Source organism: Saccostrea cucullata, unplaced genomic scaffold, assembly GCF_032062105.1.
Source record: "Saccostrea cucullata isolate Sc308-1 unplaced genomic scaffold, CSIRO_AGI_Scuc_v1 ctg13778, whole genome shotgun sequence".
NCBI classification, from domain to species: Eukaryota; Metazoa; Mollusca; class Bivalvia; order Ostreida; family Ostreidae; genus Saccostrea; species Saccostrea cuccullata.
The window spans coordinates 1-16602 of NW_026920067.1; the positions used below are offsets into that span (position 1 = coordinate 1).

The following is a 16602-nucleotide window of genomic DNA, read 5'->3' on the forward strand; positions in this document are numbered from 1 at the left end:
ACTTCATAATGTCATACACGTCATACATGTCATACACGTAAGCTATTAATATTATTCAAATACACAGTTTAAATACTGATTATTTTTTATCGGTCTACAAAACATCTGAATTTCATTAAATAATGTTTTTTAAAAATTCGTCTTTTTCTTTTCTTACGAAGAAGGTTCTTTAACTAAAACGCTAATGATACATCCCGTTTGACCACTTAAGCATGGCCTGGACAATGTAAAATCGCTGTATATGCAATAAGGCATGTATATTAAATTGTTTTACAATTATACACGATAAAACAAAAATTATTTTTCTTCATATTTATTGTGAATATGCTTGAGTCTTTACCATAAAGACTACATGTTTGATAATAAAGGATAGTGTTGTGGATGAAGATATACACAAAAAACGGGAAATTATTGATTCAACTTTGGAAGATTACTTCGGATATCTCGAACCCCCGGATATCTCGAAGTTGTGTCCAGGTCCCCTCAACTTCGAGATACTGATATTTCACTGTACTTGTGTATACGAGGGGCGTTCAAAACATAATGTCATTGGGGCTAGGAAAGAAACAAAAAAAAAAACCTGCCTTTCTATGATTTAGTCTGAATGCTTTAACAAAACTATTCTCTTTTAATTAAAACACATGTCTGTAACATTTTTTTTCAATTTCTAATTGTTTTAGAATATATTTTTAAGTATGACCCGTCGTATACTGGAATTTGGCAGATCCTATGATTTGCTGTACTTGTTTTTTTTTTCTTTCTGATAGATGTTTATCTAAGTTTGGGAAATGAAACAAGTCAAAGGTTGAAAGATCTGGCAAATTTTGTTGGTGTGACAAAACATTAACTTTCTGTTTATCCCCAAAACTCCTTTACTCTTCATGGCCTGTGGGTTTGGACGCTGTCATGAAGAAATTTAATGTAGTGAATTCCTCATTCTGTTTCCTTCCTCTCATAAACCTTTCATTTTTTGCACAAAAATTGTTTTCTAGACTCCTCCAGAAATTGAACCTCCTCCCCGAATATGAATTTGAACAATAAGGACCACTAATATTAGAGAAAATAGCATATTAAACTGTTTTTGTGCACTTGCAATAATTCTTTGCTCTTTTTATACCTTTGCAGTTTTGTCAAGTTCATCTTATTGTAAATTTGTTTTGAGGGTTTAAAGCAAAATGGATTCAAGTTTCATCATCTGTTTGAATTTCAGACAAACGTTGATAAGTACAATTTTTGATTTTTAAAAAAATAATTGTTTAGATATTCCTACACGCTGTCTTTTTCACTCATTTTTCAAAATGTAGGGTGGCCTTTGAGTATTAAACATTTTTACTATCAAATGTTTCTTTAAAACAGTGTGAATACCCCAAAAATGACCTTTGAAATCACCTTTCTATTCAAACAGACATTGGTTGCTGTAAATTTATTATATTTCAGTTAATATATTTTTGGGATATTAACAAGTTTTACAGATGCTTTAATGAAGTGTTTCATTTTACTTTAGTTTACTGATTCTTAACAATTCATTTTAATGCAGTGTATCGAATAGCCCTTGTTTTCCAGATACCCACAATGAAATAATGCGATGAAAAATGGTCACATAAACTGTTATTAATTCATTTAAGATTCAATAATGAGAGCCAAGCTTAATTTCATATGATTTCTATGTTTCATGTCATCGAGCTAATGACATTATTTATTGAACGTGCCTCGCATTATTAAAAATTAATAATAACATTCACGATGGGTTTAATTTGGCGGAAAATTAATAGCGAAATTAAAACCATCGTGAATTTTGCCAATCTACAGTATAAAACATATACATGTACAATTTGCACTTTTGTGTAACTATTGATATCCTAAAGCAATTTAACTTTTGGGGCACTTTAACCCCCGGCCCAAAATATCTAATAATAAAAAATAGGCTATTTTGACCTAGTACCTTATGAAAAAAAATAAATGTATTGACAAACTTGTACAAAATGTAGATAATATGTACATTTTGCTTTGCTAAGCAAAGAATGCCTGCTTGTCTTCTTTGGTACAATGGATTTTTCATGGCCAGTCCAAGCTAGACCAGCTCAATTAATGTTTTATAAAAGAAGAAAGGAACAGGTAAAATGGAACAATTCTCCAAACAATGCACTGTTTAATTGCTACATACTAGTAACCAAGACGCATACTGTGTTTTAGTGACACTCTAGCTATTCAAAAGTTGGCAATTATCAGTTTACAGTGAATATTAATTTAATAAATAACACATAATTCTTTGAAATCAAATCGTATGTAAAATAAGTTTGAAAACTTAAATGTAAGTGTACGTTCAACAGAATAAAAAGTGTATTTAAAAAGATACAGAAATTTAATTTAAAAAGATTAACGTTTTCTATCATAATTATCATTTGCAAAAAAAATTATAATAAATTAATAAAATTAATAAAATCTAGAGGCCCATGGGCTTATAGGTCACCTGAGTATCATATAACAATTTTCCAGTAACTGAATTTGGTTCGTGTTTTAAGCCAGAGGCCACTAAATTCACGAATTTGAAAGAGGCACCATTGCTTATCATAACTATACACTTAGCATGCTTTGGTTGCTTAACTTACAGAGGTAGATCAGAGTAACAAAGAGGAAATGTATTTCCACTTTTTAACCAGTTGTGCACCCAACCCCACAGGAACCACTGACCTAGGGGCCACATATTTCAAAATTTTGGAAATTTTATCATAAATTTTATTTTCATCAGAAATGATTGATTAATACCAAAGAGCAGATTTAAATTCATTATTAAAGCATTATTTTTTAAGACTATATACCCCCTCCCCGTACCTTTGACCCAGAGGCCCTGAAATAAACAATTTTGGAAGAGGCACCTTTCTTCTTCATAAATAAGTATTTAGATCTTTGGGATAATATCTGGGAGCAAAGGGAAAGATTTTCAAATAAATTTATGCAATTCTATACATATTCATTTTAGCCCCATCCTAAAACCAGAACACCTGACCCAGTGGCTCTGAAATTCATAAATCAGGAAGAGGCAGCTTTCCTCATCATAATTATAAGCATACTCCATTGGTTTATAACCCATGAGCAGATTTTTAAAGAATTTATGCATTTTCACTATATAATCAATAGACCCTCGCCCTAGTACTAGAACCCATCACCCTTGGGCCATGAATTTCGCAATTTTGGTAGACGACTCAATTGCTGATCACAATCATGCTAACAGTTTGACTGCTTGATGTCCAGGAGCAAAGAAGATTTTTAAAGATTGCATTAATTTTAGTGGTTTTGGACCCACCTCTCAGGTCCCGGGGGGAGGGACCATGACATTGAAAATTTTCGTTCGCCTTTATTCATAAATTGCTTTGCGCCAAATTTTGTTGAGCGGTTGCAGAGAAGATGCTGAAAATGTTCAAATGTTAACGCACGATGCACGACGACGGACAAAAACGGACAGCAATAGGCACCCGAGTTTTACCTTAACAATAATTATCATGTAAGGTATACATACAAAATAATGCTTTGTAATGATAATTAATGCCAGCATTACACTGGATTTTATGGAGTTATGCATTACATTACCATTATATGTAAATTACATAATTTCTCATGTATATGTATGTTTTATTGTTCTACTTCAATAACAATAACAGTTATTTATTGCCAGGGTTTAACATTTCTGAAATTAAAATCAATAGACAATGTTAATTTTGAGAACAAAACCCTTAAGATTTAAATCTTGAAAATTACATATTTTATGCTTCAATGAAATCATTTCGGAACGTATCGCGTGGGAAAAGTAAAAACCTATTGCCTTGGTAAATGCCTAGTGAGTAGTTATTCTCTCTCTCTCTCTCTCTCTAGTTACCTTTTCTTTATCACAAACGGCTAACCATAAATGTTTATAAAAGAAAAAAAAAGTATACGACCTTCAACTATTGATTCCGAATAGATATAGGACGTTTCTTCTATGTCCTAGATGATGGAATCGGAAATAATAGATCAAGAATTGAGTGACATGACAATCGATCAGTTCCCTGAAGATCCCGGGATAACGGATATTGCTCTTATTGTAGAGGGAAAAAAGATGTACACTGCTAAATCAATTCTTTCCATTGCATCCCCTGTCTTCAGAGCAATGTTTTCGTCGGATTTTAAAGAAAGAAATGCAAACGAAATTGAACTACCTGGAAAAATCTATGGAGACTTTGAAAAATTTCTTATGTGCTTGTCTCCAGATAAATACTTGGATTTGGATGGTATGTATTCAATGTTTGGTTAAAAAAAAAGAAATAACAGGAAGCATTCATTAGAAGAATCATATGTGATAGAGAAAGTAGAAAATATTTTGAATTGACCAATCATCAAATAAAAAGCTCTTTTGAATATCTTTGTTGACAATAAATAAAATAAGTCTATTTATGCACAGCAAAGGAATACAAAGTAAACATTAATTATTGTGTTTCAGAGCAATTTTTTTATGGAAGACCAAAATGGAAATAATTTCAACTTAAAAACTGATAAAGTTACCATGTTGCATTCCTTTTTCTACTCTGGGGCTCAAAAAGGGAGGTACTTCTATGACGTTTTTTCCCACAAAAATACCCCTGATTCCTTGATTTCCGTTTATTGAAAAAAGATTAGGAAATTAAGCATACAAAAAATTCCCTTAAATTCATAATTTTTAATTAGTATTTTGATGAACGTTGCTCTTTTATTTCTGCCATAAAATTGGTTTTAAAGCGGAGGTTTTTTTTTTAGAAGAAAATAATCATTTTTTTCCTTTTGAACTATATTCAGTACTGTTAATTTTAGATTCCTATTTTCCCATGCTGGTCGCACACAAAACTGTTTTTTGCAATGAAATGTGTTATGTTGGTTCTAAAATATCTATTAAATTATTATACCCCCGCTCCGAAGGAGAGGGGCTATACTATTTTACCCTTGTGTATCTGTCTGTCTGTCTAGCTGTCTGTCTGTCCGTAAAAAAAAATCATCGCAGTTTTCTCAGCAACTACTCATCGCAGGTGCTTGAAATTTTAACACAATTTTCTCTGAGGTATGCCATACGCTGGGATACATTTTTGGTCAAATCCGATGTCAACTTTCTGTTTGTCTGTGCGTCTGTCCGTTTCATACATAACAAATTTTCGTCGACGTTTTCTCAGCAACTACTCATTGCAGATGCTTGAAATCATAACACAATCTTCTCTGAGGTATGCCATACGGTGTAGATTAATTTTGTTGAGAATCTGATATCAATTTCATATTTTTCTGTGCATCTGTCCATAATTGAACTTGTGTATATTAACATGATAGTGTTTATTCATACTAGAGCGGGGGTGTTCCTAGTGAGCATTGGCTCAAAGATTTCTTGTTTCTAATGAACTCTTTCAGTGAAATGTGTCAAATAATATAAATATATAGAGCCAATTAGAGAAAAGTAATAAAACTAATTTTAACATTAGATTGACATTTTTTAGTAATGTCTAAAAATTAACATCATATACCCACACTTTTGGTGTTATTTTCTTAATATTTTAAATTTTTTCGACCGAAGAAATATAGTGAAAAAGTGTATAGTGAAATAATGTATAGTGAAATTGCATTAATTTCTTGAAAATTTTATTCTTTGCTCCAGGACATAGGCCTTTGGATCGCTTAAAAAAATGTGTGTGTAAAAAAAATAAAGGTATTGAACTCTTTCACTGGGTACCTAATTTCGCTAATAAAATATGTTTTATTCTAATGCTTTAAAATTCTACTTTCTATTGAAATCTATTTATAGATAAACATTCTTCAATTCTACCAATGCTCATTCCGAAATTCAACATATTTCTTGAGATATTCTAAAATCAATTTCAAAAATGACCTACTTTCTTTTACTCGACATTAGCTTGGGCCCTTGGTCATTCACATGTAAACAGACGGTGTTTGAAGTGCGGCGAAGAGTTGCATAGTATTTGCAAAATCTTTCAACAATTTAAAGTTGATTTCTTATCCCAAATTGTAACGTTAAGTCTGTAATAATATTCCTTTCGCGAAAAAATTAATTTAAAAACGTCTACATCAACAACTACCGCCATGTTGATTATGAATGTAAATGAAGCCATGGTAGAACGAATTTCTCCCGGAATGCATTATAAACCTTTCGATTTTTAAAACAATTAGACCGCTAAAATGTTGTTTGTAACTTAGTTACACCATATGATCAAATTAAAGTAAAACCTTGTAAAGGTTGAATGCAAATGAGCAAATATTCATAGAGTTTAGAATTTATTCCGGGGAAAATTTGTCCCGTCGTTCCCGCTTTACAATTAGTGAAGGCCCAAGCTGATGTCGAGTGAAAAATTAATGTCAATTTGGGAATTGATTTCAGAATATCTCTAGAATTATAAGGAACTAGTGCTAATTGTAACGGGAACCGTTACAGATGTTCCCCAAACGCTCCCCAACTCCCTTTTGGTGCCATATTCCCTGTAAGCTTCATTAAATAAGACAAACTCTGTGCATATATGACTTTAACAACGTTTTCCCAGAAGGATATCAATTATATTCAAATTTTACCATTGCACCTGTGCACATGTGAATACATGTGCGATATGACCATATCATCTTGTCTACACTATCTATATATTTTAATATACTATATATTAAAGCATTCAGTCCAAAAGTATTAAAAATCACTCATTCAAGTGTTTTTTTTAATTTCACTCGTTCGAAATGCATGCACGTGCGTGCACGAGCATGATCACCATACTTTCTTGTAGGAGTCCCTTATATCTATCAGTATTCTAAATCCCATCCTGTTTGGTTGAAAAACAAGGGAGTTATAGCCATTTCAAGTTTCAGCCAATCAGATTGCAGCACACGTGCATGCGCGTAATTTCATGAATTTTTTTCTATATCATCTTGTAGGGTATCCTAATGCATGACTATGTTTTAAATTTTAAAGCATTTCGTCAAAATACAAAGGGGATATAGCCATTTAAAGTTTCAGCCAATCAGATTGCAGCACACGCGCATGCGCAAGCTTTCATGAATATTTTCATATATCATGCTGTAGATCTTCATAATGTAGGACTATGTTCTAAATTTCAAAGGATTATGACAAGAAACAAGAAAGATATTGAGACTTTAGTTTCAGCCAATCAGAGCAAAGCGCACGTGCATACGCGTGAGTTCTTGCTATTTTGACCATGCCAGCTTGTGCATACAACTAATGTATCCTTACATTATGAGTTTCAAAAAATTTCATCAAAAAATAGAAAAGTTACGGCAATATCCATTATATTGGTCATTTCACGTGTTGCACGTGCGCGCTCTTGCAAGCACGTGCGCGCAAAATGACCTTGATTCCGCAAATCTACATAACATGTCTACTGACCCTAAAAAGGTTTTACCTACATCGGACGAACAGATTACAAGATCATTCCCGGACAAAAAAGTACCCAGGAAGAAGAAAAATAATAATAACTAGTGCTAATTGTAACGGGGACCGTTACAGATGTTCCCCAAACGCTCCCCAAATCCCTTTTAGTGCCATATTCCCTGTACGCTTCATTAAATAGGACAAAGTCTATGCATTTGAGACTTTAACAACGCCAAATTCATTCAGATTTTAGCATTGCACGCGTGCGCATGTGAATGCATGTGCGTAATGAGCATATCTTCTTGTCTACAAAATCTATATATTTAAATATAGTAAATATTAAAGTATTTAATCCAAAAGTATTTTTAAAAAAACGCTTATTCAACTGTATTTTTGATTTTACCCATTTCACGTGCACGCTCGTGCATACATGAGCATGGTGACCATACCTTTTTTTAGAAGTCCATTACATCTATCTATGTTCTAAATCCCACCCTGTTTGGTTGAAAACCAAGGGAGTTATAGCTGTTTAAAGTTTCAGCCAATCAGATTGCAGCATTTGTACATGCACGTGTATGCATGTGCATGGTGACCATACCTTCTTGTAGAAGTCTATTATATGTATCTATGTTCCAAATCCCATCCTGTTTGGTTGAAAACCAAGGGAGTTATAGCTATTTAAAATTTCAGCCAATCAGATTGCAGCGTACGTGCATGCACGTGTTTTCATGAAAACTACTATATAACATGTTATAGGATATCCTACTGCATTGCTATGTTCAAAATTTCAAAGGATTTCATAAAAAAACAAGAAAGATATTGAGACTTTAGTTTCAGCCAATCAGAGCGTAGCGCACGTGCATGCGCGTGAGATCTTGCCATATTGACCACGTCGTCTTGTTTATACTTCTAATATATCCTCACATTATGAGTTTCAAAACATTTCATCAAAAAATAGAAAAGTTACGGCAATATACATTATATTGGTCATTTCACGTGATGCACGTGCGCGCTCTTGCAAGCACGTGCGCGCAAAATGACCTTCATTCCGCACATCTACATAACATGCCTACTTACCCTAAAAAGGTTTCCCCTTAATCGGATGTGTACTTTACAAGATCATTCGCGGACAAAATTTTCCCGAGAAGAAAAATAATAATAATAACTAGATGCGATCTCGTTGCGAGCAACGAGTAGGTCTTCCGTCCGAATTTTCGATAAGATGAGATATGACTTTGACTATGATCTTTGATAAAACATCATGGAATCATGCCTTTTCTATTTTGATTAAATCTTTTTGATTTAGATAATATCATCAATGGGTACTTAATTTGCACATTAATTCTTTTCTACTTTGAGAAACAACCAAAACCAATTAAAGAAAACTTGTAAGGAGACCTTGGATTATGAATGTAGTTTGACACAGAATTGTAACGAACCTACGACGTGACAATCCAAGTATCCCTACACATTTCATTGCTCCTTATGTTACTTTCATTCAAGCAAACGCTCGGCTGCCTCTGTTAATCGCTTTTGCGAAATGTCGGAATTGACAGAGACCGCCGCCATTTAGTTCCCGCTTCAGATTTTTGAATGTTAATATCTCGAGTTTAAATTTATAAATTTACAAACGAATTATATATTCAGCCTAATAAGAAATGTTTCTATCAACTATACTAATATCATTTGAAAATATTGAAAAACAAAAAAGTTAAAGACGAGAGACTTTTGGCCCCTCTATGCCCCTAATTTGAAGGAGTAACCCCGTTTAGTTGATATCAAATGAAAGGTCTTACTATATTGCACATTTTTTATTATATATGTCTTAACAAAATATTAACAGGTAAAAAGATATAAAAGAAAACGTGTCAATTTTTGCGAGATGAGAATGAGGCTATTTTTCGATCCCAGGCGAGCGTCGATGCCTTCTTACCTGGAAAGCTCTATATGCAAAATGTCACATCTACTATCCTTCCTCTACCTTCACTGAAAATCTCAAGTCGATATCTTAAGTCGTTTAGGAGGAGATCTCAGGACAAGCTGACCCTCTAAAAATCAGTAAATCGTCCATATCTCACGACCGGAAGTGACGACGTACTTACGAAAAATTTCCGACAAGGTTCAGATAAATATCTATCAGGTCTGAAAATTTGGTGAGAATCGGTCAAGCCGTTTCTGAGAAATCGCGTGCACAAAATCGGTAAGAAAAAAAAAAAATAATAACTAGTGCTAATTGTAACGGGGACCGTTACAGATGTTCCCCAAACGCTCCCCAACTCCCTTTTGGTGCCATATTCCCTGTAAGCTTCATTAAATAAGACAAACTCGATGCATTTGAGACTTTAACAGCGTTTACCCAGAAGTGTACAAAGTTCATTCAAATTTTAGCATTGTACGCGTGCGCATGTGAATGCATGTGCGTAATGACCATATCATCTTGTCTACACAATCTATATATTTAAATATACTAAATATTAAAGTATTTAATCCAAACGTATTAAAAAGATACGCTCATTCAAGTGTTTTTTTTGATTTTGCTCATTTCACATGCACGCACGTGCATACATGAGCATGGTGACCATATCTTCTTGTAGATGTCCGTTACATCTATCTATGTTCTAAATCTCACCCCGTTTGGTTGAAAACCAAGGGAGTTATAGCTGTTAAAGTTTCAGCCAATCAGATTGCAGCGCACGTACATGCACGTGTATGCATGTGCATGGTGACCATATTTTCTTGTAGTAGTCCAGTATATCTATCTATGTTCCAAATCCCATCCTGTTTGGTTGAAAATCAAGGGAGTTATAGCTATTTAAAGTTTAAGCCAATCAGATTGCAGCGCACGTGCATGCACGTGTTTTCATGATAATTGCTATATATCATGTTGTAGGATATACTAATGCATGGCTATGTTCAAAATTTCAAAGGATTTCGTCAAAAAACAAGAAAGATATTGGGACTTTAGTTTCAGCCAATCAGAACAAAGCGCACGTGCATGCGCGTGAGATCTTGCTATTTTGACCATGTCATATTGTCTATGCTTCTAATATATCCTTATATTATAAGTTTCAAAGCATTTCATCAAAAATTTTAAAAGTTACGCCTATATCAATTAAATCGGTCATTTCACATGTTGCACGTGCACGCTCTTGCAAGCACGTGCGCGCAAAATGACCTTCGTTCCGCAAATCTACATAACATGTCTACTGACCCTAAAAACATTTCACCTTAGTCGGAAGTATAGTTTACGAGATCATTCCCGGACAAAAAAGTACCCAGGAAGAAGAAGAAAAAAAATAATAATAATAATAAGAAACAGAGTAAAAACATTATGTTCCCCAACTTCGTTTGGGGAACATAATAATAATAATAGGGAAAAAGAAACCGAACGAAAACAATAAGGTCTTCCGTTGGAGACGGAAGACCTTAATAAGAAACAGAGTAAAAACAATATGTTCCCCAACTTCGTTTGGGGAACATAATAATAATAATAATAATAATAAGAAACAGAGTAAAAACAATATGTTCCCCAACTTCGTTTGGGGAACATAATTACGGAATGAACTTTGGTAGTAATGAAGATTGTTTATATTTGAATAGATATGGATAGAAAGTAGATTATAGATAGAATTGTAAAGAATTTGATTTAAAAGATTTTTTTGGCGAAAGTAGGTACCCCATGAAAAGAGTTCCATACCTTTATATTTTTTTACACCATTTTTTTCTAAGCGATATAAAGGCCTGTGCTCCAGGGTATTATGCAAAGAAACATAATTAATAGTTTTGATGAGGAAGGGTGACTCATTAGCTGCATTGTTTCTGTGTGTAGGGAAGGCAAAGGACTACTGTCAAACAAACGGATAGAAATACGGCTGCAGATTTGACGAGAAACCATGAAAGACTATTTGGGAACTGTAATAATCTATCAAGTAAGAGCACATCATACCGTACAGCGGGTTATTTTAGCGGGGTGTTTTGATGATAGTCCGCTATAATTTTAATCGCTAAAATAGTCATTACTCTTCTAGGTGTTCATCTACAAAGAGTTGAAACCCTGCGTCCGCTAATTTGAAAATAGATTACGCAAAAATTATTTATATACCTTTCAGCAGGCAAAACGCGAAAATTTGCACCCGCTAAGAAAACCCGTTATACGGTAATTCTAACAATTATCATGTGTGAATTATACATTATCTTAGTGAAATAAAATTAAAAACATTGCTCCAGGGTATTATGCAACGAAACAAACTTAATAATTTTAATGAGGAAGGGTGACTCTTTCAAAATTGTTAATTTCATGGATCCTGGGTCAATGGTTCTGGTGTATAGGCGGGGTTCTATTGATTATAGAGTGAAAATGCATTAATTCTTTAAAAAATCTCCTCCTCTGCTCCTGGGTACTATTCAATCAAAATAAATGCATACAATGTAGTTATAATGAGAAAGGTTGTCTCTTCCAAAATTGTAAATTTTGATGCCCAAGGATCAAGAGTTCTGGTGTTAAAGGGGCTCTAAGGATTATATATGGAAAATGCATTAAGTTTTTGACAAGCTTCTCCTCTGCTCCTAGGTATTATACCGATGAACTCTGTACAGAGTCATAACGAGGAAGGGTGCCTCTTGCAAAGTTTTTTACTTTAAGCCAATGAACTCTGTGCATATTTATGATGAGGAAGGCTGTTTCTTCCAAAATTGTGAATTTTGTGGCCCCTGAGTGAGATGTTCTGACTCTGTTACTTATATATTGAAATTGCATTGATTCTTTGGAAATATTTTTATCTGCTCCTGGGTATTATACAAACAAACTAAATGCATAGTTTTGATGAGGAAGGGTGCCTCTATCAATTTTCCATTTTTTCCATTTTTCCATTTTATACGTCCTAGATTGATTGCTTTGTGTTGATATTGATTAACATAAAAAAATTATCTAGACATCCTGTCCTGACAGCAACATGAATATTCACAAGTTAAACTACAAACATCAAACAGAATTTAAAAACTAAAGAAGACTTACCTGCAAGATGAACTTTGATTAGAATTTCCCGAAGCACAAATTAGGAACGTTTGGTATTACGTGAGATATGCAAGCCTACTCCCAGATCAGTATTTAACTCAATATGTGAATATTCTTGACTAATAAGCTATTTTATAGATGCTAAATTTTGTTTATTACCCTAGTTCCGATGGGAGGGAGATCAAGGGAGGGCAAGTAATACCCAACGTTCCTTGGTGCTTCGGAGAATTCTCATTAAAGTTCACCTTACAGGTAAATCTCCTTTAATTTTCTAATTCTCCTTCATCACCAAGTCAAGTGGGTATCACGTGAGATGTTTAGAGCAAATATTCACATATCGAAAATAGGAATTATACAAAGCAGAAAAAATACCTATAACTGTCAAAGATTTCTTGAAAATTCAAATCATCTAAGCTACATGTTGAAGACTAAATTGCAGACTGAAAATTTTTATCACTATGTAAAAGAGTGTTGTAAAATTTTGCAAATGCATTCTCATTAGATCACCCAACATGTGAATCCAAAACTTTGAGAGATCCCTGCCTTTCCTGTAGTATGCAATTCATTACTTCGATCCCGATCGAGTGAGAACTCGATTACAGTATATAGCGATTGATATCGTGATCGACAGGTCTCCGTCTAAGTAAAGGAGAGGCCTCAAACTGTCCATTGCCGTAGGCCCGAGATTAGTTCTTTCTCTCACAGAATGGACAGTTTGAGGCCTTTCTCCTACTTAAAACATGATTCTCTTTGTTCTAAGAATTTAAAGAAAAATGTGAAAAACAGGTAGCACACATACAATAAATTCATTGTTCTTTTTACTATTTGACTTCTTTACATCAAAAGCACTTGTCTAAAAGCGAACAAGTGGTCAGAAGTATTCATTTGTCTGTAATATTTTTCAACGGTACAAGACAAGCACTAGAGGTCTGGTTATAAACAGAATTATGTACATTAGTCGCATTGGGTTCAGATAAAAACTGTAGGAGGAGTATTGGTCTGAAAGAACAATTTTAATTCTTCACTTGTTTTAAAGAGATTCACCTAGTATGTTTCTACCATTCTTGATAAGCGATCTTTTAGAGGATATAAACGAGTCTCTCATATGTAAAACGTAGATCATCTTTTGTAGACCAAACCTACTCCTGGGCATCTTGAGTTGAACTTAAAACTTGAATTTGCAATGAAGCTTACCCAAGTTTAACTTTTATGGCAAATTTTTTATTCATTCTCATCTCGTCTTGTTCTTCCATATTAACTCTGTACGTTCAATTTTCAGATGATGTGATAGAGAAATTACTGCAATTAGCCAAAGAATACCAGGTTAATTCAATTATCAGCAAATGTGAAACGTGGCTTCTTAAAGAGATGGATCTGAGAGAAGCCAGAGAAGAATCAATGATAGCTGAGGTCGAGTTTTTATTAAAATCATTCTATTACGGTAGTGAATACAACATGCCAAAAATACGAGTACGAACATTGAGACGTCTAAAGCCATTTAAATTGGCGTCATACAAAAGTGTGAAAACATATAGGGATCTACCAGAAAAGGATAAAATAGAACTACTTGAGTGTAGAATTGCTGAACTTGATTCCTTACATTCTTACACTCCTAGATTGGGAACCAATAGTCAGTGTAACATCCATTCTTCACATTTTCACTAAGTCCCCGTTCACACAGAGCTACAACTTTACGACAATCATCCCGAACAAGCCACGATCTGGAAAAGTTTTGGATTTGGGCTGATCTTAGCAGATCGGCGTCTAAATCGAGCAGTTTGGCAAATTATGGTCTTCATTACGATCATACTACGATGCCCTTACGTCAAACGCGCTGCTAACACGCTTCAACAACGAAGTTTCGCAGACCGTTGCCGACCAGCGACTGTGTTTACTGCGTTAGTATGATTTTGGCGATGATGCATATATATTTCCATTTCTATTTTTTTTTTCTCTGTGATATATCTCTAAAGTTTAGTTAAGGAGGCAAAATATGCATGTAAATCTCGAGCAGTTGACTTTGTGTTTGACGTCAGTGGGTGAGGTTTATTGAAAATGGCATTGGAGTCCTCGTGTTATTTTAATCTGTTGGTCTACATTTTAAAAGTCCAAATCTACAAATTAATTTCACAATGAATTGGAATTAGAAGGAATCACTGTCTAGTTAGTATAGTATGCCAAGGGCATCAACGATAGTGGGAAACATGGGATAATTTATGCCTTGTTTCCCACTATCGTTGATGACCTGGCATATTATACGAACTAGACAGTGATTCCTTGAATATCTTGCAACTTCAGATTTTTCCGGCCTTTACCGCGTGTTTTACGGGATATTTTTAATTGTAACTGTAGCAAGATGTGGAAAGTTTGAAGTCTCAACTGCAAATGATCGTCAAGTGCAGTGTCACCCTTTACATGTAGTTGACAGATGATCATTGGTCAAATATCAGCGTTAAAAAAGAAAAAAATGCTGCCTGATTGGTCGTGGTATAATCGGCGTAAGGTCATTTTAGGTTTTCGTAAGATCGTCAGGAATGTAGGGAGATCGTAGTAAGAACGTAGTGGGAGCGTTGAAAGAGCGTACTTGATAGTTCCTAAGCTTTAACTACGCATTTACTATGATCAAGAAGCTCTCTCCATGATTCTTCCGAGCTGCTTGTACGTTTACGGCGTTTCTACTACGCTCTTTTTTCGGCAATACTAGTACCCAGATTTTTTTGGACTAAGATCCTGCTATTGCAATCATACTGCGCTTATGATGAGTCCGCGATTTGTCACGATCGGGGTACGTTTTCAGCCACGTTTTGATCGTAGTAGAAGCGGCGTCTATTTGTGAAGGGTCGGTAACTCTTGGGTGTGATATCTGAGTATTATCATAATAAAAGTTATAACTTCCAGCTATATTGTGTCCATTTTAAAACTTTTAGGAATTTTCTCTATAAATTTAGATGTTTGCCTTGTCAAGAAATTTACAGAAAGTTAGGTTTCAGAAATATGTTTTTTTTCAACAGTTTCAGAAAAGAAAAATCAAAAGTACCAAAATAGACAATTTACAACTATAACCATGTTATTTCTATCAATTATTAGAAAAACTAAAAACTGTTAAGATGAAAGGACTTGAACAAAATTTCAAGGTAAAGTTCATTTGTTACAAATACTTTTGAATAGATGCGCGATCTTAGGGTACTCAACAGAAAATATTTCCATGAGAAAAAATATATTCTATGCGTTTATTTGATAGTTCAGCTTCTCTCTTGTAAAGATGGAGAAAGGTCATGGAATATTGTGCCTTTTAATATACATCCAAGAACTATGATCTTGCAAATAAATTTGATTCTGAAATTTTGAGAACGCGTTTAGAATGTTGTTTGAAATTTACATTTATCAGTTGAATTTAAACTGATAAGGAGAGCGTACATTAAAACTTTTTAAATTGATACCCTGATCCCTAACAACGTCTCACATATGTTTGTCCGTTATATAGATTTGACAATGCTTAAGATAATTTTTATGGATAGAGTTACAAATTAAGTTGGATCCAGACGATATCTACTTCAAGAGGATTCTTTTAAATCTGCTCAGCAGTATAACAATGAATTGAAATGCAATATTATCTCACCCAGACGAAGAGTACGGACAATAAACTCTACAAATCTGTGTACTTAGACAATATCAGCTATTGGTTAATAAGATTACCCAAGGTTAATCAAAGTAAAGGATTTCATGTTTACTAGTATTTGCGTTTTTGTGAAAAAATGGAAAAATTAGAAGAGGAATCCGGGTTACCTAAATCTGAAGCCAATGATTATTTTCTTGAAGAACCAGGAGTTACAGATGTTGCTCTTGCTGTAGAGGGAAGAAAGATGTATACCGTCAAGTCGGTTCTTGCTTTAGCTTCTCCTGTTTTCAAGTTCATGTTTACCTTGGATGTCAAAGACAAAAATAAAATAGAAATTAAATTACCTGGGAAGAAGTATGACAGTTTCAAAAATTTTCTGATGTGTTTATCCCCGAATGAATATTTTGATTTAAAAGGTATGTATTCCATTAAGGGAAATCAAGAGTAATTCGAATGTTCACTTTCGATGAATTCATGTCAGAATTTCTGGAGTCGAATGTTCAGAAGTTAAAAGATTGTTTGCTTTTCACTTTTCGCATAGCGCTTTGTATTCTGTGGTCGGTTGACTAATAACATTACCGTAAGTGTCAC

General features: G+C 34.1%; 1 protein-coding gene across 1 annotated transcript; it reads left to right on the plus strand.

Moving 5' to 3' along the window:
* The first annotated feature begins 3991 nt into the window (after positions 1-3991).
* On the plus strand, positions 3992-14586 carry LOC134242718 (BTB and MATH domain-containing protein 38-like). The gene is made up of 2 exons (XM_062724849.1): positions 3992-4265; positions 13672-14586. The coding sequence occupies exons 1-2, from the start codon at positions 4025-4027 to the stop codon at positions 14055-14057; spliced, it is 627 nt and encodes a 208-aa protein (XP_062580833.1). The 5' UTR covers positions 3992-4024; the 3' UTR covers positions 14058-14586.
* The last annotated feature ends 2016 nt before the right edge of the window (positions 14587-16602 follow it).